General features: G+C 40.8%; 1 protein-coding gene across 1 annotated transcript in view; it reads left to right on the forward strand.

The window, feature by feature from the left end:
• TFAP2D (transcription factor AP-2 delta) overlaps window positions 1–24,110 on the forward strand; it is a 49,243-nt gene extending 25,133 nt beyond the window's left edge. Inside the window, exons 6-8 of the mRNA XM_083856807.1 lie at window positions 2,374–2,515; window positions 9,095–9,208; window positions 23,493–24,110. Of these exons, the coding sequence (XP_083712933.1) occupies window positions 2,374–2,515; window positions 9,095–9,208; window positions 23,493–23,712 (476 nt within the window). The 3' untranslated portion in view covers window positions 23,713–24,110. The remainder of the gene's footprint in view (window positions 1–2,373; window positions 2,516–9,094; window positions 9,209–23,492) is intronic.
• The last annotated feature ends 2,109 nt before the right edge of the window (window positions 24,111–26,219 follow it).

The following is a 26,219-nucleotide window of genomic DNA, read 5'->3' on the forward strand; positions in this document are numbered from 1 at the left end:
AAGTCTTTTTTTAAGGAAGGTTAAAAGCAATATCTGAAATAAGCATTTTGAAACTACTCTACAGAAATGTAAAAGCTGTGGCTTAAATATGTACCCTTTCCCACCTATGAAGAAGTCTGGGATAGATGCTTGAAATTCAAAGTAATCAATCAGCTCTATGTTGTTCATTCTGATTCTCTGTTAACTTATTGCTGAAATGCATTTTGTTTTCACTGAAATCCATTTTGTGTTCACTTAAAATTATTTTAATTTTCTTGAAGCTGCAAACTAAGTGGAAACTGTTTATCTTTTCAACTCAGAGACACTGATTGCTTGTTCACATCTCCATTCTTTTTAGGAATACCAGGAATCACATTAAAAAAAAAAATCCAAAGAAAGCAGATGATTTTGTGTATAATCTTATTTTTTTCCTGTAAAGTTGGTTACAGCTGCAGAGGTTGTAGCTGGCTGGTATCAGCAAACAGATTGCCTGGGAGTGGTGCATGGATTTTGTCAGTACCTGAATAAACTGGGGCAGATAAACACACAGTAAAGTATTTTCTTGTGGAATCAAAAGGTGCTTTTCCATAAAAACTCTGGTGGTAGAAGAGGAGAAAATAATATCTCAAAAGGGGAAGAATGGAGTTGGAATAGAGGTCAGTGCATGCAGTTCAGTTTTTTATTCCTCATACTGTCCCTGGCACAGGACCACTGTTTCCATGGAACTTCTCCTCTTCCTTGGCTTAACCAAGCCTTGCTGAGGACGGGATTCATCTCCCCATTTTCATTGCAGTTGCACCTTCTCATGTCAGATCAGAGTAAATAGGGGAGAAATCGGCACTTCTGGGTATTTAATGATTTAATTTAATGATTAAATGAAGTTAAATTAATAATTAAACATTTTATTATGTTGCTCAGAACAGTTGTGGAATTTCCATAATTGGAAACATTCAAGACTAGGCTTGGAAAAGCCTTGAATAACCTCATCTGAGGCAGTGCTGTCAGCCGAAAGGGATTTCCTGAGTTCTAATCTAGACTTTCCATAATTCCTCTGATTCCCTTTTGCCTTCTACTCTAGTGCAGGATGATACATGCTTCAAGTGCTAGTTTGTCTCCATTGACTTGGAAGTGTTAAGCCAGACATCAATATTGACATTTAATCTGATGAATTCCACTGCAGATGTTCTCAAAGGGAGGAGTTACATGTCCTGTATCCCTCCCGACAGCATCAGCCTTTTGAACTTCAAAGAGCCAGAGTCCAATACCACTTCTCCTGACGGTAACCAAACACACAACTCTGAAAAAAAAATAAAAATAAAAGTAAAGTGAAAAACTCACAACCCCTGAACTCTTTTCTGGAGCACATCTATTAGTCACTCATGCAGATGTGTATGTTCAGCATACGCCGCTGGTAGCTGACCTATTTCTTCTTTCTGCAATGAGATGAGAACAAGTGTCATCTGGAAATGCCTATTTCCCACCAGGCAAAGATTAACTTAGGCACAGATGTTCACAATCCAGACATATGCTTTTGATCAGATAAGTCCCACACCGAGGTTGTCGGAGTCACAGAGTGGAGGTCAGAGTGTTCAGTAAATCCTAAAATTAAATTCTAGATTCTCAAAGTTAGTGAAGAGGGTCCTGTCCTTCCAGAGGAATTTGGCAGCCAGCACAGTGTTGGGTTCTCGTGTTCAGTCTTTGCAGTGAGATAGAGAGGGGCTCAGTGCACCTGTCTTCTTCATCATTTTCCCTTTTTGTTTTGCCTGGCCAATTTTGTTTGCAATCCTTTTGAAAACAGGATTATTTATTGAGTTCTCCCTTGGGGTGTGCTCTTCTCTGGTGTGGGGCACTTATACTGTTGGTTTACCCTTTAAGCAAATACACTGGAATGTGTGTTAACCCCATGGGTCTTTCCTGGGGTAGAGGGCTCTTCTTCCATTAGACACAGGGAGTGAAGCACCAAAGGTTGACTCAGTTCTTCAAAGCGGTTTATTCCTACTTTCTGCTCTTTTCCATACCTTGAATATCAATGACGAACAGGGCTTGCAAAATTGGGCAGCTGCCCAATACTCACTGGTGGCAAGGCAGGGCCAAGTGTCTTGGGCAGTATTTTCTCACGAGAGGGACGTCCTTCCACCTGGTGAGAGGGATACCCTTCCTATCTTCTGCCTGGCACCAACTGATGACTAAACACCAGCAGGCCAGTTGGGTTGGAATGTGTAACTGGCTTGAGAATGACTGTCTATAGAAGTGACTTGCCACTCTTTGGGGTTTTTTAAAAGAGTGTAATAATCTCTTTATTCTTATATTGTAATACACAATATAATGATGATGGTGATAAAAATAATAATTATAATAACCCTAAAAAAACTGACCCATTTTGTTTGACCACAGGGGAAGCACTACATTTGGCCAGAGATTTCGGCTACACCTGTGAAACAGAGTTCCCTGCCAAGGCAGTAGGAGAGCACATTGCCAGACAGCACATGGAACAGAAAGAGCAGACAGCGAGGAAAAAGATGATCCTAGCGACAAAGTAAGGAGGGAGCGAAAAAAGAACTCGGTCTGACACTTCTCCATGTTGGATCTGTGGGCTGGGGGAGGGAGGAGTGGGAGCCTGGAGCTGGGATTGTGGTGGCTGCTATCACAACAGTGCTCACTGACTGAGGGTGAGAGCAATCCTGCTGAAAGATGCTGAAAGAGGGACCTTACTTACTGCACTGGGGCTTTGGTGGCTGTGCTCTCACTGCCTGTGGTTAAGGGGGCACAAACATCTTCCCAGATGCTTTGGTTGAGATGAGAACAGAGGATATTATTACATGGTAAGGTCTGTGGGATAAAGACTGGCTTTGTCTCCTGTTTGTGTGTGAGCAGGAGATCTGAGCTTTTGCTGAAGTACTGGTTACTGTTGGATAATTATCATTAGTCTGCTGAGGGAGAGCTGGTTTGCAGAAGGACAGATCCTCTGGATGCAAACTGCAAGAGCTCCCCTGAAGTCAAAGGCAGTGGAACAATGTACAACAGCAGGGGAGCTTTGCTAAAGACATTAAAGACACAAAGAGGCATCAGACTTCACTCTAAACAAGCCACTCGTCTCCCTGGAGCAGTAACATCATGTTAGGATAACATTTCATCTAGGTTAATTAGCCTTGATGAAGGAGGAATTAGCCTTCACGAGCCATGGGAAACAGGAATAAATAGTCTGCGTGGAGCAGGGTAGACCTGCCCTAGGTGTGTGGTCTGACTGTGTAGGGTAACCTTGAACATGTTCAGAGCCTCGCTGTGCTCACAAATACGCAGAGTCATATTTGAGGCTGAAGTAGAGCTGAGATGATAAATCCAAGCTCTCAAATAATCCCCTTCATACTGGAAGTGTTTTAAAACCCTTTCAGGCTGTGGTACATCCAACAGAGTGGAATTTCCCTGTACTAGGAGAAAGGGCTGACCAGCAACAGGATTGTCCTTTGTATCCCAATGTCCTTCTGCTTTGGCAAGATTCCTGGCCTTGGTGTCCCTCTTGAATCCAGAGCACTTTGCCCTGACAGTGACCCAGAGGTGAGATCCACTCAAACATCTCATGCTTGTGAATCCCATAAATACAGGCTGTGATCCTTCCTGGGGGTGATAAAAGCATCACCACGTGGATCAGAGGGAATTTTCTGGTTGTGAAGGTGATGAGAGACCTCATGTATCACGCTCCTAATTACCCTGTACATTAAAAGGAATGATGTAAGTGGAATATTATCTTGTTCTTACTTCTATCCACATTTAGGAGCTCAAGAGGTTTCAGTTGGCCAGTAGAAATTCCTCTCTGCAAGTTGTGTGTCCCCATTGCTCTGTCCATTAACATCCTGTCTCCCAGCTGAGGATTTGTCCCATTTATGGAACACAACTCAACCAAAATGACGCAAATCTTCCCCATTATTCCCTGGCTCTGGTGAGAAACCACAAAGCCATGGATTGCAATAATTGGTGGGTCACTTTTATGTCCTGTCTCCAAAGGCTGTGCCACTCAGGGGCACATAAGAGTCTCACTACCTTTTCTCACCACCCCATATCTACTTTCTCAGCCTCCTTCACTACTGAGTTAAGGTATTATGGGCATGCGCTACCTCTAACCACCAGGAACTTGGGGCTTGTAGGCTTTTATCCAGCACTTGTTAGGAAAAAAAATTACTTTTGTCACCCATCTTATCAGTTAAAAGCACCAGGAGATTGCTCAGCGAGGTCTGTCAATAATAGAAAGGCCACATCCTGCTGCAGTCAGCGCTGGTAGCAGGGACGGATGGGTCAATGTGTGTGTTACTACTGCCCTCTCCTGCCTGCCAGGAGAACAGGGATTCCCAGCCCTGCCCAGGTGTTCCTCCATGGCACCACAACATCAGCATGGCATTTCCCAGCCGTGCTTCCACATATCTGATACAAAGAGATCTAAATAATCATCAGGAGTTTCAACTTCTCACCAGCCACACCAAGCTGAAGGTTTTGCAATTTCAGCAATTCCACAACTTCTCTGCCTCATGGGCTTGTGAGTGATGACACCAGAAAGAGAGGGGGATTATTATGCTGCCACCAAAACCAACACAGAAGTTCCAGGATGGTAAGACCACTCATGGCAAGCTTTGTCTGTGGAAAGAGCTGGAGTGCCACTGCCTGTGTGTGTTCCTGCTGTCCACTGTAGGACAGAGCCAGAAGGCCACAGAAGTGCTCAGATGTGGGGTCTTCAGGAAAAATAAGGGGAAACAACAAAGTTATTTATGCAATCCTTATAATATAAGTAATGAAAAATAAGAGGAAAGGGTAAAATGATTTCCAGTTTTTCATACCTAGGTGTTTTTCCATTATGGATTAAGACATCCAAATTCATCAGCTCCATTCAGCTGCCCAAACACAGGCACCCACTGCCACTTGAGTTGAACTGGGTTTGGCTACAGTGAGGAAGGCTCCAGTGTCCAGGAGCTCCCAGGCCTCCTTGACATTAAGGGCATCCACACCTTGTAATCCAGCAATCCATCCACCCTGAGTGGAAGCAGAACTGTGCCCCACAGGACACTGAAAGCTAAAAACTGCTGCTTTAGGTGCCAACAGCCAACACACGGAGGCCACTGGGCTTGCGTGACCCTTTTCATTGCCCTGCTCAGCCCTACCTGGCCTGAGGCCATGCTGATAGAAATACAGAGAACAAAAACAGGGCCATTGTCCATCATGGAACAAATCATGGTCATTTGGTTGAACTGCCTCGTCTTCCAAAGGTACCTCATGGAAATGGTCTCTCTCACATTTGCAGACTCAGGACCTGCCTGGGACAGTACAAATTGATGCAGCAGGACGGTGCCATGGTCTGTTCTAACAGTTTAATGGACTAGACAGTGAAGAATGAGAGGTTTACTTAATAATTGTCATGGGAAGAAGAGATGATTGGGCTGTGTAGCCACAGGTGTCAGCAATGGCAGGATGGGAGTGAAACAGGCTGAAAAAGAGCTGAAAGGGCAAAAAAGGCATAAGCAATGAGAGAAACCAGCCTCCTAATATTCCCTTTCTTTCCACTCACCTCCTTTGACTGAGCAGATTATTGTCTGGGAAAGTAGATGGTGTTCTGGACAGAGCAAAATGCTCCAATAAAAGACTGAATTGTCATGATTCTGGCCAAAGATACAGATATTGGCCTGCTAGCCCTAGAAATGTAAAAAGGTTTCAGGATACACGTTCAATTCGCATAGAAATAGAAAAAAATAGTGGGACCTGGTTTTATAGTGTCTTTAAACATTGGTAAAATCACCTTGGAGAGGCATGGGAGAGCCTGAAAGGTTTTACAGCAGAGGAAAGAACCTGACCAGTTTGCAGCTTGGAGAGATGTGTCAACTATTCCAGTTGCTGGAGAGGCACAGCATGCTACAGGAAACATCCCAGTGTTTCACAGAACAAGGTCTTCCATATGATCAGAGGGACAGACACACCCACATTTACACAGACCAAACCAGAATACTGTGAATAATAATTTTATTGTGGAGTTGATTACAGCCAGCACAGACTAATCAACATCCAGCTCATGACCCTTCTCTGCTATCTGGTCCTTGGACACCTGACAACTCTGCCACACTCAGAATAAATCAGATTTATGGGCCCACATTTGCCCCACTCCTGTACTCAACCCCAGGCATCTGCTTTGGCCACTGGCAGGGATCATGGGCTGCATGGGCTCTTGTTTTGACCCAGGACAGAATTTTTTTTTTTCTGGTCATATATTGAATCATCTGACCATGAATCACAAATTATTAGATGTCTCCCATCCACGAGTGACCAGGACTATTTTTATTTATCTGTGCCTCTCTAGGACAGCACAACCATCTTCCTTTGCTTTTTCAAAATCACAGTCCAACTCAGCAAAAAACTGCCAACCCCTCTCCCTGTCACTACCCCAGGTAATATTTTACTGGTAGTGGAGGCTCTGAGACACCACTTTGCCTAGAAATCCCCTTGAAAAAAAAAAAAAAAAAAAAAAAAAAAAAAAAAAAAAAAAAAAAAAAAAAAAAAAAAAAAAGAGTAGGTTACTGCCTGTTGCAGGTTTTCATGTATAATAAAAAAGTTTTTTTTCTTTTCTTTCAATCTGCCAACATTCAGTAAAGACTTTTGACACGTGAAGATAGAAGGGAACTTAATTGCACGCTTGGTTCTGACACTTTCCTTTGTTAAAATAAAAGAACTTTTAAGATGAACTTTTTCAACAGGTAGAAAGTAGAGGTTGGAGGAAGGAGAGAAGAGCAGTGCTGACAGGGCCGACTGGGGATAGTGGATTGTTTAGAAGCCAAAATGACTGACTGTTTTCAGTTGTTGAAAGGAACTGTTTTTTCTCTAAGGACCTGATTCATTAAAACTGTATGCTGCATTTACATACATTTCTGCTGAATACCTCTCTTTGCCTGAAAGGCTGGGGTGATGCTGTCTTTTCAAGCAGTCGGTGTCTAGGTCCGTGCAGATGACAAGCATTTAGAGAAACCTTGGATGGGGTTCAACAGCACAGCAGGAAATAAGTTTCTCCTCTCAGCCAAGAGAGAGCAATCCAAGATCTCTGTTCCCAGCTTGTATCACTGTGATAAAGTGAAGGGCAAAACCAGCTTAACACAGTTTTCTTGCTTATAAATCAGCAGTGAAGGACCTTCTAAAGACCAACAGGCTGAGTTTAACCACTTTTTCCATTACACCCATGTCCCAAAACACAAGGAGTAACAAGGTGATACTAAAGAACCCAAACTTTATCTAGGATCAGGTGTGTAATGAGTCTCCTAAAAGGAATCATGGATCACAGAGATGCTCTTTAGTGTTAGAAACTGCCCCTAGGCACAATGATTGCATCTATGTGAACAAAGTAAACCACATACACTCTGAGTCATCAGATTGCTCTTGTCCAGGTTACTGAAATGTTAGAATGGCTCATTGAATTCTCCTAAATATCTTTTGGGCATGTCTTGAGAGACAGCCCACAACAGGGTCTATTCTCAGGAATAGACCAGTACCAGGTTAATCCAACAAGGATCAGGGCCCCAGCCAAGTGTCCTGATCATCTGGAGGTGATCACGCCCTCCTGACCCCCATTAGTGCCTTTATTTCCCATACAGGCAATGGAGAGCTCTATGCTAATTTGGACAGGCCCCCTTTCCTTTTCTGAATTAACTGAATGTGAAGTAAGTGATGTCTGTTCATCCATGGTCCAGATAATGCTGTTCTGAGGACATGAGCTAAACTGAACTGTTTGGTTCTTTTTTTTTTTTTTTTTAAGTTTGTTGGTAGATATTCCTAGGTTAATTTACAAACAACAATACAACACCACAAGAACGAAAAGGCCTTATTTTCTGGTCTTTCCTAATGCAAGATCCTATATAGAGGAGTTCTAGGGAATAAATTTAACCCCCAGCTGCTGGGGCACCCTGAAAAACCTCAGGGAAGACTGAGTGGGAGAGGAAAAAGAGTAAGGCCATCCATTCTTTACAAAGAAGATGGGCTACTATGCTATGGGTGGGAGACCAGAGAAGACAGACCCTGAATTGTCACTACAAGGGCTCCTTCCTTTACAACCTCTTTGTCTTAAGGGTTGGGGAGACAAGGAGGCAAGTCCAAAATATCCAGTGATAACAGATTAACAAGTGGCCAGAGTGTTATGAACCACAAGTAAATGTATCAATCTCTGAGGGTCCAGCCCTTGCAGATTGGCTTAAAATAATCTGAGCAGGACTGCTCTTCACAGGTGTTTTGTAAAGCAAAAGGTTTAATAAATGAGAAAAAAATAAAAAAAGTCACAAACAGAAAACAAAAGAAAAGTCGCACACAGGTGTCTGAGAAAACCTCTGACACCCTGCTAGAAACACTCCAAAAAGCCTCTCTTTTCTTTTGTGCTCCTTCCTAAATACTGAATATTTGGGAGGGACAATTTGGCTTGCTGCCAATAGGGAGAGGTACAGGATTTGAAGAACAGTGGAAAGGTCCAATAGATGCTTCTCTCTTGACACTGAGCCAATCACTGCCAGGAGGATAAAGAAGTTTCTGGGTTCTTTACCTTATAAGAAATGCAAGGGGTGAGTCTTAAACTTTTCCCTGTATGGAAAACACTTGCTGGGTGTGGGAAATGCATTCCTACAATCCAGGACTTCAACATGAAGATAAAGCAGTTCCCAAAATGCATACAAGCCCATGTACAAGTATTGGTGTATTTACACAAACTAAATAATAGAGTAATTTACACATTTCAGGCATATTCTAATGCTAGTTCACCATTTCCTTGAACCATAAGCCTTGCTGCCAATGTAAGTGAGGTAAGCTAGACTCAACACTGCCAAACTGGGTCCTACTCAGGGGAACAATCACGTTTTAAAATGTTAGCATTAATATGGTTCCACAGGGAAAATATTCCTGTTCAAGGGGTTCTGTATGTTGTTGGCTCTCAGAATTTGGGTCAGGGAAACCAGAGATGGGTTTGTGTTTAATTTCTGTAACAACACTTCTGTCAAGCATTTCTGTTTTATGAATGAGATCACTCAGGGTAAGGTGGGAGTGTTTTGGGAATCAGCTTTATGGGAGGGATTAGACCTGTTCTATTGAAGGATTTCAATTTTCCTTTTAGACAAATATGTAAAGAATTCCAAGACCTTCTAAGTCAAGACAGATCACCCCTCGGATCCTCCAGACCAACTCCAATATTAGACCTCGACATCCAGAGACATTTAACACACTTCAGGTACGATTTTGAAAGAGGAAACTAAAAATCCAGATGTTTGATTTAGACTGCATATGATGTTTTAATAGTATTTGTTCCCTTACCTAAAAGACATGCAAATAATTAATTAACATCCATAATCCCTGCTAGCTCTGCCTATTAAAAGTGCAGATTTGCCCAGCAATGTAGTTCAAATTTGCTGCATGCAACTTGCTTCTAGGACCACAGCCTGAGTTTGAATAAGGTATTTTCTACATCTACTGGTCAAATCTCCCCATCTGGCCAGAAAGTTTTCTTACTTTAAACGTGAGCCAAATCACAGCTCACAAGTGGATGATCCAGAAGCATAGAAACTCAGGTTCTGAACCAATATAAATTAATCAAAGTAGAAATAATAGGAAGAAGAGGTTGCATCCTTTCCAATTAAATAAATAGTTCTAGAAGCTCCTCTATACTACTGAGATCATTTAAGAGTATCTTACCAGAACCATTTTATTAACTCTTTGGCTTCCAAAGCAGGCTGGCCTCAAAGTACATTACCTACTAAAACAATTTTACTGCACTAATTTCAGAACAACATGCTGGAAAAATCTGGGAGAAGGAAAGCTGACTCACACTAAAAAGCCAGACTGATGATGTGTTTAGACTCAGTTCTTGAGCAATATTTAATGTACTGGTTTAAACAGGCTTAGAAGCTGTTTTGAAAAGAAAGACCTCTAGTACATGCACACCAAGTCCAAACTTCATTAGAATTTTATCCTAATGATGTATAAAAGTGTACAGATGTTTTGGGGTCAAAAAGATTTATTAGCTCAGGAGCTGCTGTGCAATTTCAGGTTTTTGCTTTAGGCTATGTGTCAAATAGAGTCAAGAGTGAGGTGGGATATTCCAGAGGGTCTCTTTGAAATAGTGGGGTCATCTAAGCTATCTCTCAAAGTTTGATGAAACATCCTGGAGGATGTTTTTGCTTAGGCCACAGAGGGGAATACATGACTTGCTAAGGCTACAGATTGCTATTTTTTTTCCATCCACTAGATAATAGATTAAAAAAACTTGTGAAGAACTGTCCCAGAGAGTTGTTTGCAGACCACAATATTAAGCAAGTTTCCTAGCCCTATAAAGGCTTAGAATTGTGCTGTTTATTCTTTAGCACAACCAGCTGAGCCAGTCCTCTTTCACTGGCTGGACAGACAATTTCTGTGTCCCAATGTACCAACATCTGTTAGTTATTAACATTCTGATAAGTGCTGTGATAACTAATATTTAGTCTCTCAGACTTAGAGTGGAATCCCAAAAATACTCACCATCCCACTTCTTCCATATACCTGTTGGGGTGTGGGGAGGCAAAGGTATTCCCCAAAAACAAATGCACACATCCCTGACATTCCTGTTTATTTTTACACACATCTGTGTGCATCCTACGTGTGTATGAGCACACCTGGACAACCCCACTCCTATTCTCAAGCTGTGTGTGCATGCACAGAGCACCCAGGTGTGTGGATATTTTCCATAACACACACTCCAAAACACACAACTACACCTCCACATCAAGGGAAGCATCCTTATTTATGCAGAATGCTCACAGAGGGATTTTAATGAACTACCTAAGCTCAATTATTCCCTAAGACAAGCACACAGAGGAAATGTGATAGGAGGTGGCTAATCCCCAAGGATTCCTGTGTTTAAAGTAGAAATAGCAGCCAGGATAAAATGCTGAAGGCTTCAGCTACAAAACTGTCAACTGATGGATCTCCAATCCTTCCTTCTCTGGTGCACTTCAGTAGGTTGGAGGGCAAAGCTTGTGCAGGCAGCTCCTGGATCAGTCAGTACTTTCCTTCATGTCTGCTATAGACCTTAGTGTTGGACTGAAGAGGGGCACCTGGAGGAGCACAGGCCTTGATCCCACACAGAATCTTCTCTGGCCTTAAATCAGAGTCCTCTCTGATTGTGCTCAGGGAATGATGAGTGCTGCCAGACCCAGAGGTGCAGCTGTGACCATATTCCTTTTCCAGCTAGTGTAGAGATGCTGAGGTCAGATCAGCTTCAGACCTGGACTTCTGAGGACCTTCTCAGATGGCTGTAGGAGCCTCCACTGCAGCCAGCTGTACATCTTCTCCCACGGTGTCCAGGAATCTCACCTGTACAGCCCGAGAAATCTGAATTAAACAGGTCTAACATAGATGTCTCCATCAGTGTAACTAGAGTCTCTCTCTAAACCCCATTGGCTGAACATTCTGGTCTAGATCTCCACCAGAATGGGAAATCAGCCAACCAGTACACATTAGACACTTACACTGTGGACAGCTAAACCAGTGTAATGTAGTAAAAAAAAATATTGTTCCCATCCCCTAAATCCATCAGTCTTTACAGCCAGATCATCTCAACCCTTACTACCACTACTTGTCTTCTTGAGATTAAATATCACAGAATCACAGAATGGTGTGGGTTGGAAGGGACCTTAAATCTCATCTTGTTCCAACCAGTGTCATAGGGGAACTAGAGAGTCTTCAAAGTTCCTTCCAACCCAAACCATCCTATGATTCTATGATATGATGTCAGAAATCTGAAGAAATTTTTTGTTACCGTAAAAAATCAGAGGAATCACACAAATGTTTATTATTAAAATAAATTCTAAGATATTGAAAGTCTTTTTGAAGAGTTATAATATTGGATGTCTACAGTGGAATTGGATTCGGCCTCTACTATATTTGGGTGAAAGGGAGTTTTCTTTAAATTCCCCTACGGCTGTTCAGTGTAGAGTTGTGTTCTCCACTTTCTCGTGATGTCACTTGTTCTATGTTAATAATTAAGACCAGGGTTCACAGCCTGGCATAGGTCAGATAGAACCAGTTTCTTCCCGTTTCCTCAGTTTTAAATCTTCAAGTTCACAAAACTCCTCCCTGAAGTTTTTCCACTGAATCTTAGTTCATTGAAATCTGTGAATGTCCAACATGAAGTACAGGACAGTCCCCATGAAGGGATCAGAAGTGTTGGGTTTTCTCAAACTCCAAACTCAAAGTTCACACAAAGCACAGAATGGGAAATCTTCAAAGGAGCTTCCAGTGAGCCTGAAAACTGCTGGATTTTGCACAATCTTATAGGAAAAAATAGAGGCTCTTGTACACCTCTGGTACATCCCTGTTTGTGCAGCTGCTCTCTGAGATGTTCATCTCACCTGAATTTAAGAACTCAGTGCTCCATGAAAAATGATTTTTCATTATTATTTGATCATGAGAAGACAATTCAGACCCATAAATTTATAGGAACAAATATTGTGCATTACCTGAGCCAAGAGTCATTTTATGGATTTTTCATTCAACGTTTTTCCCTTTTCAGTACATTTTAGAGGATCTTACTGCAGGGAAGTTACATTGATAACTTCATTTATCAGTAGGTTGTTGAAGTTATATTGATAATTTCAAATAACTTCAAGTATATTGATGCCAGCAGATAAAAGTATTGCCAGAGAACAGCCATTGGCCATCTGTGCTTCTCTTTACCTGTAGAATTTCTGGGTTTTTTTCTGCCTGGTCTAAGCATGCTCTAACCCAAATTACTCCTGGGGACAGTGCTACACATATATCACCAATAAAAGTGCAAGTTTAGAATTCCTGGAGGCACCAGACCCTATTACAGCCCAATCAGGTGCCATGCCTGTGTTATAAGTTTAGATTTAGGGAAGTCCTGTCTTGCCAGGGCTGGATCCCAAACCTCATGGGCCAAGTGTTGGGGTAACTCAGTTTTTTAAGCATTACAAAAGTCTGCATTCAAGAAGTGGCGATATGTTGCAGGGCTGTCCAGACTGTCCTTCAGCTCTTCTTTGAGCTGGAAATGTTGGAAGAGACCTTAAAGATCATTTTGCTCCAAGCTCTATGCCATGGGCAGCAACACCTTCCACCAGACCAGGCTGCTCAAAGCCCCACTCAACCTGGTCTTGCACACCTTGAACACAAATAGTCCTGTGGGTTGTATCTGGCCTGAAAGTCACCACTTGACTACCCCACCCCAGTTTCTGAGGAAAAAAAATAATTACAAAGTCATGGAGCAAACAAGAAGACCCTGGGAAAAATCCATTTCCATTACTAAGTGCTGAGACTTTTTGTCCAGAGACAGGAGTGTCTCTTTATTGTCCTCTAAAGGCTGATCTGTGCAAAGCATTTTTGAGTTTACTACAAAAGAGAACAAAGTCAGCATATCAATACTAGAAAAGAACCTGAAATTTTCTATAGCTTTAATGAGATGAACCTATTTTTCTCACCATTTACTTTCAAAGTGGAGAGACCATAAATATCATCAAGAGAGTAAAGAGTGAGAAGAACAAGAGCAAAAGAAAGAGAAGTGAAAATGAAAGAGAAAAGAAAAATACTTACATAAAATTCAGTTTCCTTTAAAATACCTTCTATTACTTATAATTCAGAAGATTTTTCCTCAGAATCCCATAGAATCATCTTAGGCATCTGCGTACATATGTGTGCACCCAAGTATGGAAGAGGGAAAAGCTGGGAAGTTAATTTCTCTTGAAACTTAAACCAGTTTCAAATCCTACAGATGTCAGTAAAGCTGAGACTTCATCTCTATTTTTTTCAGGACTTTTCAGGTTACATAAATCTGTCTTTAGCATTGTAAGTTCACTGAGTTTGGATTCAGTTCAGGTAAAATAGATGTGGAAAGGAGAGGAAACTCTCAATTGCCCAAGGTTCTTTTCCTTCCTCTCAAGGAAAAGGGGGATTGTAATGTTTAGAGACAGCAAAAGGACAGATGCAAGCAAAACATATGTAAGACACTGAGAATACTTCACTTTAGAAAAGCCCAGAAATAGTAAACCAGGGCAATCATGACCTGCAGCAGATGAAGACAAGTCTGCCTGGAGACACAAGAGCTCTGAGATACACACTCAGAGATTTTATGGCACAGGTAGTTGTGAGAGGAGATGGCAAAGGCTTAGATGACCCCCAACAACATAATTCTTCCTCTAAATCAGCAGAGCTGAATGGTGACATTGCAATCAACAGGTTCTTCTGTTGGATCTGGGACAATGTTAACCAAGACAACCATCAAACCCCATCCTTCTCCTGTTAGGGCTGTGCAGGTAGATCTGAGCCTTGTCAGTATGGGAAATATCCATAATTCCATCTCTCTCATCTCTGTAGTATTTTTATGCTATCCATATGTTTAGTGCATCCAGCCCTCTCCAAAGCAGAGAACCAGACCAGATGAGCTGATTATTCTCAGTTGTAGAGATTCCTGCTGTGAAGAAGGGAAGAGTTTCTGTCACGTTTCAAAGAAGGATTGAAAACAGGCAGAAATTAAGACACCCTGAAAATATACACAAAAATTAATCTAATGAACTCTGTGACTTTAGACCTGGACACTGAACCACAACTGTCTGTAATATTTGGATGCTTCTGTGGTTCCTTGAACGAATTTGGCCAAGACCATCTCTTTCTGTACCAAACAATTCCCAGGCACTGGTCAGCCTTGTCCCAGTTGGAAGTTTAGGTATGGCCAATACTTTCAGGTAAAAATGCTTGACTGTTAGAGGTGGGGCCAGGCTGTGCCAGGTCACTCAGGACCTGAGGAATCTGTGTATCCTCACTTTGCTAATGCAGCTGAGGGTGAACCAACAGCATTCATTCCCCAGTTTCACTGTAAGAACCTTAGAGTGATTTGCCTGTCTGGTGAATGTGGAGAGCATTTTAGGTGTGAATATGGATCATTTTAGGTGTGAAGAAACATCCTGTTTCACATGCATCTGCCATTCAGATCAGCATTTAGGGTATCCCTGAAATCAGACCAAATATCCAAAAAAATAAGAGAGTAACTTAAAAAAAAATTAAAAAAACTGTATTATATTTCTCTCCTGTTGAGTAGAGAGACCACATACCTTCTTCTCTCTTCCATTCCACTGTTATATCTGAGACTCAGCCAGGAACTTGAAAGTCACACTGATATGTCTTCATGCCCTTGTCTTCTTAACCTGTCCTTGCATCAGAACAGTTTTGTTGTTCTTCTTAAATTGTTTTTCTTAAATTCTTTTCTTGGTTCCCCAAAATCTCATGTAAACTAGAGTTAGCAGAAAGCCCATCAAAAATGAGCCACATTCTGTGCTGGAAATCCAAAACCATAACACATAAACCTTTCAAATAGAAAACTTTCTGAGATTATACTCACCAGATCTATGTCTGTGTCTTGGTTTATACATACAGACTCCCTGACCTCATCAAACACCCTCCTAACCTCACTTTCTTCCCTTGTAAGACTGGGTATAGACACATCTTCTACATTTGCTTTTGGGACAGTTGTGTCTCTAAGACTCTGTGGTGTTTGGAAATTTCAGATATCCTACTAATGCCATCCATCATATAGGGAAAGGAGAGCATCCACAGATTACTGCAGTTGCGTTTGATCCTTTAACTTCAAGGCTGCATTTCATCAAGATGCAAAATCACACCCAGATCTTCTATTTCATATATAAAAGATAAAGACAGCAAAACGGCAAAGGGAAAAACTACTTTCTTGTAAGTGACACTTCTCTCACTGCAGAAACCTTATAAAAGCAGACACACAAAAATATAATAGTTTCAGAACACTAAAGTTAAGTAATGAGAGCAATCAGCATCCTCATGGATCACTCTGTGTTCTGTCGAGCCATCCAGATGATATGAAACACCCTCCCCATGAAACTGTTTGAGACAAGAGTTTTGTCACTTCGCTCCTCGCTGAGCCTGGAGCTGTCAGCCTCCTGCCAGTGCCTGGCATCACCCTGACGAGGTGACACAAAAAGTGACAGACAAGAAACCAGAGCCTCAGACTTTGGAAGCAGCGAGAAAGTAACATCCTTCTTTCCAAAGGGGAAAACGGAGCCATGAAATGGGTTTTGAAGCTCAGCGTGTTTCTTAAACTGCAACAAGAAGCCAAGCCCGAATACTTACTTGTGGTTTGCCTTCAAAGATGTGCTCACACCCTTTTATACATTGTTCTCTCTTTTTTTTTACACTTCTTTGCTTATCAGCAGGTAGAACAGCTCCTGTTGTAATTCCAAAGGTCTCAGTTCACAGCAGCAGCCTCCTGTTTGGATGCAGGGACTGGAGGAAGCCTGGTGAACAATGTTTTTGGTGAAACACCTCTGGTGCCCTCTAGAGTTCCTTGATTTCCAAGAGCTCCCTCAGTCTTTGGATTTTGTTAACTGAGAGGGACAACACTGGTGGCCAGTGCTGGGGCACTATGGAGCAACAAGTTGTTTCATTCTTTTTTCCTTTTTTTAATTTAATTTTTACTTTTTTTTCCTTGTCTCTTTATTTACCATAGGTCTTAGAGTGAATTCTTCTGGCATCTTTCCTTCAGAGAAGGGATTCCTTCTTTGATCTTTCCTTCTTTGAGTAAGGTCTCAATCACCTTGTCCTGCTCTCCTGATGAACTACATAATTTCTAATATTTTTAAAGGTTTTTGTCATGGATTGTATGATACCACATTCCCCTAAAGTCACCTTTTATACAGTCAACAAAACAGATGAAAATCTGTTTTCTTTTTTTCTATCTGATTTATTAAAAACTAAGTTCCATAATCATGGAAAAAAAACTATACACATTCATCAAAGAAGAAAAAATATCTTGGGGGTGCCTAGCTTTTCAACACAGCATTTAAGATTTCTTGAAGCATTTAAGGCACCCTCGTGTTTTCCAAAAGAAAAAGGAATGCCCTCCCCTCCTTTCCAAATGAAAAGGCTACAAATTTGATTGCACTTTGTCATGAGCATGTTTATAAATGCTATATATATATATATGTATATATAATTCTTGGTCTTTCTCATTTGAGGAGGGCAATAGGGCTTTTCTTCACAGGAAAAATTTGTAGATGGTAGTAAATTGAATGAACCTCATCCATTTCTTTGCCTTCCCATAAAGTAAAGACGAACCACTAAATGGTTTAATCTTTGCTCTACAGCTCAGAAATACTCCACGGTTTTTAGAAGTTTCAGGTCTGTTGCCTGGGCAATTCTTAGTGTGGAAAATGAGTCCCAAAGTCTGAAACTTACAGATTCTAAATAGATTATCTTAAATTTGGGGCATCAGCTATAGCACTCTCCTCCTACTTTCTCCATGGCTCTTACACGTGGTAGAAGGAGGTCCATCTGCTTAGAAGGACATGTCCTTAATACATTATGAACAGAAGGAAAAGATGAAGGCCTTGTTTGAAGTCAACTTCTGTACTGTTTGCTACTCTGATCCCATAGACTTCTTATCCCTGTAATACACACTGCCCACGTTCTGATTTTTGACTATCAGTCTAACTTGTATCATGGTTAGACCTTCTGAGCTTCTGAAGGAAAGTTATCACCATTTAACTTCCTGGGCAGCCTTCACAAGAGAGACCTTGAAATCAACAGAATCACCTCAAAGTCAATATTGTCACCTCTATATTCAGATGTTACTGGTGTCAGTGAAGAGATACAAATATTTTACCATTTCCTTTACAGACATTAAACGTCATATCATATCTTACCATCTGTCATCAGCTGTGTGCTGTTGAATTTGGATAACCATGAGGTTTTCACAGTCAAATTTCTGAGAAAATCTGACCAATAATTTCAAGGTTGCTTTGTCTTCATCATTACTGTTTTAAAGGGCTTATTTATTTTAAATGAGGGTGTAAACATTCAGTGCAGATGGCTTCTTCCCCCTTCTCCACTGAGAGAGAAGCTGTTTCTTTTGCTTCATGTTGAAGCTTCACCAGCCTGGGATATGGAGGAGTCCTTGAGGTGGTTGCCAAACGAGACTCCAAGCCTTCAGGCACACTTGGATCTTTTCACTTTTAAGTAAGGCCATCATTAAAACATGAGAAGACATAATTGCATCATAGCACTGGGCAGAATTACAGGCAGGTCTGGATGTCCTTAAGCACCAGGCTTTGTAAAGTGTTGGCCTGATGTTCATTGCCTTCCTTCTGCAGCTCTCCAACACCAGAGTCAGAGAGCTCAGCCTTGCCCCTCAGAACAATAAAGTTGGTTTATGGGAGCTGTAGTGGGATGCACTACAAAGCTGAGAATACCCAGAAGACTCCATTATGAAACCACCATGTTTAATTTTAGGCTTATAAACCCAAATGAAAGTATGATAATGAAAGCAACTCCTTTCATAGGTGTGGAACGTACCAAAAATGAACCAATTTCAGCGTGAGCTCAATTAGCCTGGAAAATCAGGCAGCTAAATTTAACTTTCAGGAAACACATTTGAATGCTTTGCCATTAATCTTCTGCCTGCTATGTCTGATTTAAATGTAAAATCAGATTTTCTCTCAAACTTGAAACTTACTTTCATCAGCAAAGGGAAATTATCCAACTTTCTCGGATTTTTCAAAGACTTTATCTTGCAGAGAAGTAAAGACCACCAAAATTAGAGCAAGGGGAATTAGTGATAGAAATGTAAGATAAAGTAGAAGATAATATCTCTCGGCCTTTTTATGCTCATTACCTAAAGAGAGCCTAATAAAATACACCCTCACAGGAGCTTGGCAAGAAAGGTTGGTTAGAAATTTTCAGTAAAATTATTTCTCTTAATAAGCTTCATGGGAAAAGGAAAAGGCTCTGCATATCCGCATTTGTGGAGAAGAATATATTCATCAGGAACTGAAAGCAGAGTTACCATGAGACTCTGCAGAACCATTTCATTAAAGAGTTCGCTTTTTAATATGAAACACAAGGCTGTTTTGGTGAAAGCTGCCATTTTTAATGATTGCTGGTAACTAAAAGGCTAAACTGTAAAAGAAATAGGCCCCTTACTCACTCCAAAACATTCTTTTCCTATGAGCATTAGTTTTTAAAACAGAAGTTTCAGATTCTGCTCTAGATAAAGTAGCAATATCTTGGTGTTTTTATGTAAGCTGGAGATCTGAGCTTCTCATGTAGTCGATGTAGATCTAGGGCAAGATATAACTGAGCCTTTTTAGGTGCTATTAGGTATTCCATCAGCCCACTGCTGCTTTAAAAGGGTCCTGGTCCCCTCTAACCCCTCTGAATTATTCCTGTTCACATGACATAGATGTTTGGGTACCACAGAACATCCCAAATAGCAGCCAAGCCACATTTTTATTTGGGATGGAGCCCTCAGTGTAGCCAGGAGAATAGTGCAGCTCACCATATAGGAGACACATACCTTTAATATGCTAATTCATTTTCCAGACTTTTCTGACTGTATTGAATAAAGCCCCAGGGCTCAATTCATTTGTGTAGAACAATCTGAGGTACAGGAGGGTAACCTGCCCAGTGTTGAAACATCTAGAAGTTAGGCTGGACTTCAGTCCTACCTCATATCTATCAAATCTGTGCAGGTTTTCCAAATGTCACAGGACATATCCAATCACTGTAGACTCCTACAGACAGGAAACTACATTAAGTCCCCTCTGATGGTACCAGGAGTTTGGCACTGTTGATGTTTAAAAGTTGGCACCTACACTTATGTACCCTAATATCAGATTTTGTCCCATTCTGGTATTTTCTACACTCTTGTTCAGCATTTCAGAACATTAAAGTTTCTTCCCACCCCTGTAGATCATTTCTGAGATGATACCTCTGAGTTTTGAAGGTAGCATTTCCATTTTACTTCTCAGGGTCATTTGGTCATTTGAGTCAAATGAACACAGTATCATTGCTTTTGTTCTCAAATTGAAAGTTTCAAAAATTATAAGCCAGAAAGTTTCTTTTCCATTTAATCCTGCATTAAACTTACTATTTATTTGACCTTCTCAGTCTCTGCTGAAAGCAGATTGTAACAAGGTGGGGATCAGCCTTTCTTCCCAGGTAACAAATAATAGGAATGAGAGGAAAAAAACTCAAGTTGAGCCAGGAGAGGTTTAGATATTATATTAGGAGAAACATCACTGAAAGGATGGTCAGGTATCAGCACAGGCTTCCCAGGGAAATGGTGGGTTCACCATCCCTGAAAGTGTTCAATAATCACATGGATGTGGCTTTTGGGGACATGGTTTAGTGGTGGGCTTAGCAGTGCTGGGTTAATGGCTGGGCTTGATGATCTTGGTGATATTTCCCAACCTAAATGATTCTATGATTATGATTTGCATCTATTGGAAATGAATGAATGAATGAATGAATGAATGAATGAATGCAAATATTGCCAGCTTATAGAATATAGAATATGGAATATAGAATAGAATAGAATAGAATAGAATAGAATAGAATAGAATAGAATAGAATATATACACTAATTTCTTTTACTTGCAAGATCATAATAATTTTTAAGTGTCTCAGTATAGTCAGTTCCCCAGATCAGGACTCAGAAGATCACACAAGTAGTGTAAAAATCATGCAATACAATAACTTGTAGTGATATCTTTAATTTCCTTTTTATTGCTTACTCTTTTTGCAAACTCCATCCCATTTTCATTTCTCTGGACTTCTGAAGACTAGAAATTATGATAAAATGTAGCACAAAATTATTAAATCACCTGATTCTTAAAGTGACTTGCAAGGGCTTAAAATACTCATATATCTGCTACTGCTGGTCTAGGTTTTACAACTGTTTAAAACACAACATACAATGATAATAATTCATATTTCTGATATGCCAGGCATACCTAAAAAGAAAATAAAATCAAACTGAGGAATATTTACCTCTTTTTAAGGTTAAATTATAAGGATCCAGATATTGATACAAGTCCAAACTCCAAGCATCCAAACTTTATGTGGTATTATTAATTGATGTCTGCAAAATATGGCTTGTAAATATTTAATTATCATTTTCCTCTCATTACTAACTGGGGATAAATATAAATTCCTGCTTTGAAAAGTGCCTGGAGACTGATGGATAAACATTCTAAATGCTAGTTATTTGTAAATAACCTTTAGGAGACCTTTTATAAAAGGCTGTGCCACTCCCAATCTGAAATGAAGACGTATTTCCATATTGAGCACTCATTTTGGTTAGAATTCACATATTTTTGGTGGCTTCCCTAAGATACCAGCCTTCCTATCAAATAGGTTTCCCATGTCTAGAAGACAGAAAGGTGGCCCAAAAAAATATCTTGAAGACTTTTCCATGTGCTTTTTTTTTTTTTTTTTTAATATTTACAACATCCTACCAATTGTCCATGTCCTCTAAATCCTCTTTCCCCTTAGTCTTTACATTTTCACTTTTTTTGAAAAGACCTGAAAAAACTGAGAAGCCAAAGTGCAGAGGAGACAGGTCACTGAAGTGAAATATTCCTATTTCTGGCCCTCACATGGGTCTCTGCATCAGATCAGCATTTACCGATTTGGTGCCCAAGACAGCCAGAGTGTCACTGTAGGAACAAAATCTTAACTAGCAGGGAATGGGAAACAGTTATTTTTCCTTGTCAGAATCACTGTGATGTGAGTTTTCTTTTCCCCTCACCCAAACCAATGTAAAGTATTGATTTCTCAAAAGTGTCCACAAACTCAAAAATTATCTTCTGTTCCTTTCATCTTCTTTCTTCTCTGAGTGGGATTAAAATAACTGAAAACACTTTTGAAAAATTCAATGGCATTTCGACCTTTGAAATAGTTTTTAATTTATTTTTCTAAATGAAAACTAAAAATCTAGAGGATTAGGGGAGATTTTTTTGTTTTCACAAACCACTTATCAAAATGAATCATTACAATAAGGAGAACAGTGTGGTTGCCCATAATAACTTTAGGGGTTTTGGCCCTTTCATGATCATCTTATACTGCACACATAATATTTAGACAAATGGCACCAAAGTCGATTGCCTAAAAACAGGTTTCTAGTGGCATGTCCCGTATCCTGTGGCAGTTGGGACATCCTGCAGTCTTGCATCCAGCTCTGGGGTCCCCAGCACAGGAAAGACATGGAGCTGTTGGTGCAAGTCCAGAGTCCAGGAAGATGGTTTGAGGGCTGGAGCAGCTCTGCTGCAAGGAAAGGCTGAGAGTATTGGGATTGTTCAGCCTGGAGGAGAAAAGGCTCTGGGGAGACCTTGGAGCCCCTTCCGCTGGAGAGGGACTTTGGATAAGGCCATAGAGTGACAGGAAAAGGAGCAGTGGCTTCCCACTGCCAGAGGGCAGAATTAGATGGGATATTGGGAAGAAATTCCTCCCTGTGAGGGTAGTGAGGCCCTGCCACAGGTTTCCCAGAGAAGCTGTGGCTGCCCCATCCCTGGAAGTGTCCAAGGCCAGGTTGGACAGAGCTTGGAGCAACCTGGGATAGTGGAAGTTGTCCCTGACCATGGCAGGGGGTGGAATGAGATGATCTTTAAGGTCCCTTCCAACCCAGACCATTCTGGGATTCTATGATCTTCACAGAGGTGGTATCCAAGAGATGGGACTTGTGGAAAACTTGCACACTTTTGGATCTATAGGTGGCAGCCAGGAACAATGGCAATAAAAATTCAGTGTTTAAAAAACTACCTTATTTAGATGTTTAGATGAAAAGTGCAACAAAACAAATCCATACCAGTAAATTCAACACTACTAGAGAATCATTAGAACTGTGTTATTTTTTTTGCCAATAATTGTTTAGGATTATCCATTAATTCAGCCTGGCTAAACCAGCCCTATGTGAAACATTTTCTGTTCATCTCTTGAGCATGGGCATTGGCTAAGGGTATTGGCCAGGGTCTATTCCCAACAGGAACTTCAGATCTTACCCTGTTGGATGGTCCAGGAGTTTAGCAGCAGGGATATGGCCAAATCATGCCAATTGGGCTGAGGGTTGGAGATGATATCCTTGGCTCTGCTGAATTTCCTAGGACAGATGCAGTCATATCTTCATGTGGAATAACCAGGTCATGTTTACGAGTTACAATATCACAGAATCATTAAGGTTGGAAAAGACCTCCAAGGTCATCAAGTCAACCAAGCATGATCCAGAATTGTGAATAAACCACAGAGAATTCCTTTTATTTACCCAAGAAGGGGGAGCCAGATTTTATGACTCTGGAAAATTAGCAATGCTGGAGAGCTGAGGGCATGGATCCTGTCTTGGCTTCTCTGAAGTCAACAGCCCCGTGTCAGTCTGCACTTGCTGAGGGTCTGTCCCGTGATGTTTCAGAACTGAGGCTCCACCAAAAAACAACCTTTGAAGCTGTATGCAATCTGCTCTTTGGCTCTACTCCTTTCTTTTCTCTTTCTCCCACAGGTCATAAATAGTTTAGGGAGCAAATCTTGAATTTTACTACAGCAAAAACTGAGTTTACTGTAAACTCCTCACTGTTTGTGAGCGCACTGATATTTACGCATGTGTGTGTATTTCTCCCCCCTTTTCTTTTTTTTTTTTTTTTTTTTTCTTTCCCTTCTGTCTCTTTTCCCATTTGTAGTTTGATCACTCACGGTTTCGGAACTCCTGCAATATGTGCTGCCCTAAGCACTTTCCAAACTGTTCTCAGTGAAATGCTGAACTACTTGGAAAAGCACACATCGCACAAAAACGGAGGAGCGGCGGAATCCGGCCAAGGACACGCCAACTCGGAGAAAGCCCCCCTGCGGAAAACTTCAGAGGCTGCTGTGAAAGAGGGCAAAACAGAAAAGACAGACTAGCTACATCAAACAGAATCTATTTCGAGAGAGTCTTGCTGCTGATATTTTTTTTAAATATATATATCATTGAGGGCAATTTATCTCCGGTGGACCAAATTACAAAAAAAAAAAAAGGAAAAAAAAAAGGGGGGGGAGGTGTGGGAAGAAAAAAAATAGTAAAAAGAAAATAAAAAGAAAATAAAAAAAGGAAGATTAAAACTGAGAGAAAGAGAGAGCGTGCGAGAGGAAAGTATTCAACCCTAAGAACAGCAGTGTACAGTAATTGTGTGATGAAATTGTCACTTTTTAAAAATTTATGTTGCTCTAAACTGCTTTTTTGTGCACGTAGTATTTAATTGTTCTGAATGATACACTAACACTGTTTTTTATAAGCACTTCTGGACTTGGCTGAGGTGGCACATGAAATTTGAAGCACTTTCTTCTCTGGCAGCAGAGTTAGGGTCAGTGCATCAGTTGTGGGACACGCAGTTCCAGCATCCTGACTTTGCTTGCATGCTGGATAGATTGAAAGAAGGGCTTCCTCTGGTCCATTGGAAATGCCTGATCTACTCACCGTTGGGAAAACAGTATGGAAATCTGGCAAAAAAGGAGTTCTTGGGTCATGGGACAAATGAGCCGTCCTGTACATGGGAATGTACAATAAAGCTGCACTGGAATGAGGCCAGAACCTGTTGGGAATCTGTCCTGACCATTCAAGCAGCAGCCATGGTGTCTCTTGTGAAAAGAGAATGGCAGACTAAAAGGAAAACAAACCTTGATAGTCTCAGTAAGAGCCCTGATCCCTCTGTGAACTTCAGTTTAAATGACAGCATGGGCTTCTGTCCTCTCTTTCCTCAGCCCCTGGTCCCACAGCACTCTGCCATACCTGGGTCTCTGTTCAACACGATCAGTGCAGGCAATTGGAGTCACCTTTTGTGTTGCCTTGATTTTATGATGCTTTGTTTTCTTCAACAGCTTTTTTCTGCGGCTTTATAAATTGTCTTTATAAATCCAGCTGAGGTGCAGAGGTCTAACAGAATCCACTCACTGGAAATAAAATAAAAACAAAATGATAAATAAGACAGATTGGCTTGGTCCACAGCAGCTGAGTGGTAATAACCTTGCTAATGTACTTTTGAAAAATTGCTTTACCACCCACCACACATCCTCAGACAGAAAACGAGAGGTACGGTCTGAACTCAAAACTCTTTGAGTCTAGGGACTTTTTCGAACTCCTTCTTCAACCAGACCTTTATTCCATTCTTTTTCTTGTTTCTCTGACATCACCTTATTGAGAAATGGTAGGAAGGAATGGGATTGCTGGGAGGGCTTGATGTTGTCCATCTAAACTCTGTTTAAGATCAACAGAACCAGACCTTTTCTTCCAAGGGACAGTTCAACTCTTTCTGTGGTACAAAAAAAAACATAGTTGTCCATGTGTAAATGTTTAGAGCCATTTGAGATGTTTTAGGTATCTAAGACAGACACAGAGTTTTGATAGTTATGACAGTTTTGGGGAACTGGACACACCTGGAGGAGGAGCTGGAGGATCCCAGAGACAGCACTAGATAACTGTGGGGGTGACAAAAGTCTCTCAGACACATTTTTACTTTCTAGAAATTGTTAGCATGTATTACACCTTGGATGACCGGTTTAGACTAAACCTAGGGACTGTGACAAATAGCTGAGGTGCTTAGAGCCAGATGCAAGGAGCCAAACTGAATTAACAAGATCACCTTCACCTTTCGAATTACAGGAGGCAATAGAGTGATAATGGCATGATGCTGTTCCTCTCAAGGTCAGTAAGGACATTGCCATCACCATGAGAAAACACTCTGGGAGGTAAGGAGTCCCTGACTGTCTATTTAAAGAGGTCTGGGAAGAAAAAAAATCCTGTGCTCTTTGTGCTCTTGCCCAGATTTGTCCTTGCTCAGAGTAGGTGCATAACACAGATACCAGGTTTAGTGTTATCCAGTCACCATCCTGCTTTGAGGGAAACAGCTGTATCTCCATGGGACTATATCTCCTTAACACACCAAGATCAAGTGCCTCAAAATATTTAACTTTATTAAATGAATTTAACGAATTTGTACCGGTACTTCTGGAGAAATGCCAAAATCAAATGAACTGTCCTCAGAGATGTCTTCAGCAGAAACGTTGTGGAACTGTCCTAGAACATGAAATACTTGAGTGTGAAAGTAGGTAACCATGATTAAAAGTGAAAAGAAAACTCATTCTGCTTTTTCTATTGCCCAAACTGAGGGAGAGGGAAGGGAAAAATCAAAAGTTTGACTGTGTCAGATATGCAGAGTTGCCACATCTGTAAAATATGTGCTGTAAAACAATTTAATTTGAACCTCCATTTCAAGATGTGGATAAATTTAAATTAGGCTTTGTTTGGGAAAAAAATATAAGGAAAATGTTTTTTAAATCCTTTTCATTTTTTTTCCACTAAAATATCAATCTTTTGGAGAAAGAGAAATAAATCGTTGGGCAAATATATCTGTGAAACTGTTGGGAAAGCAGCA

This window comes from Zosterops lateralis (assembly GCF_965231275.1).
Source record: "Zosterops lateralis genome assembly, chromosome: 3".
Lineage (NCBI taxonomy): Eukaryota > Metazoa > Chordata > Aves > Passeriformes > Zosteropidae > Zosterops > Zosterops lateralis.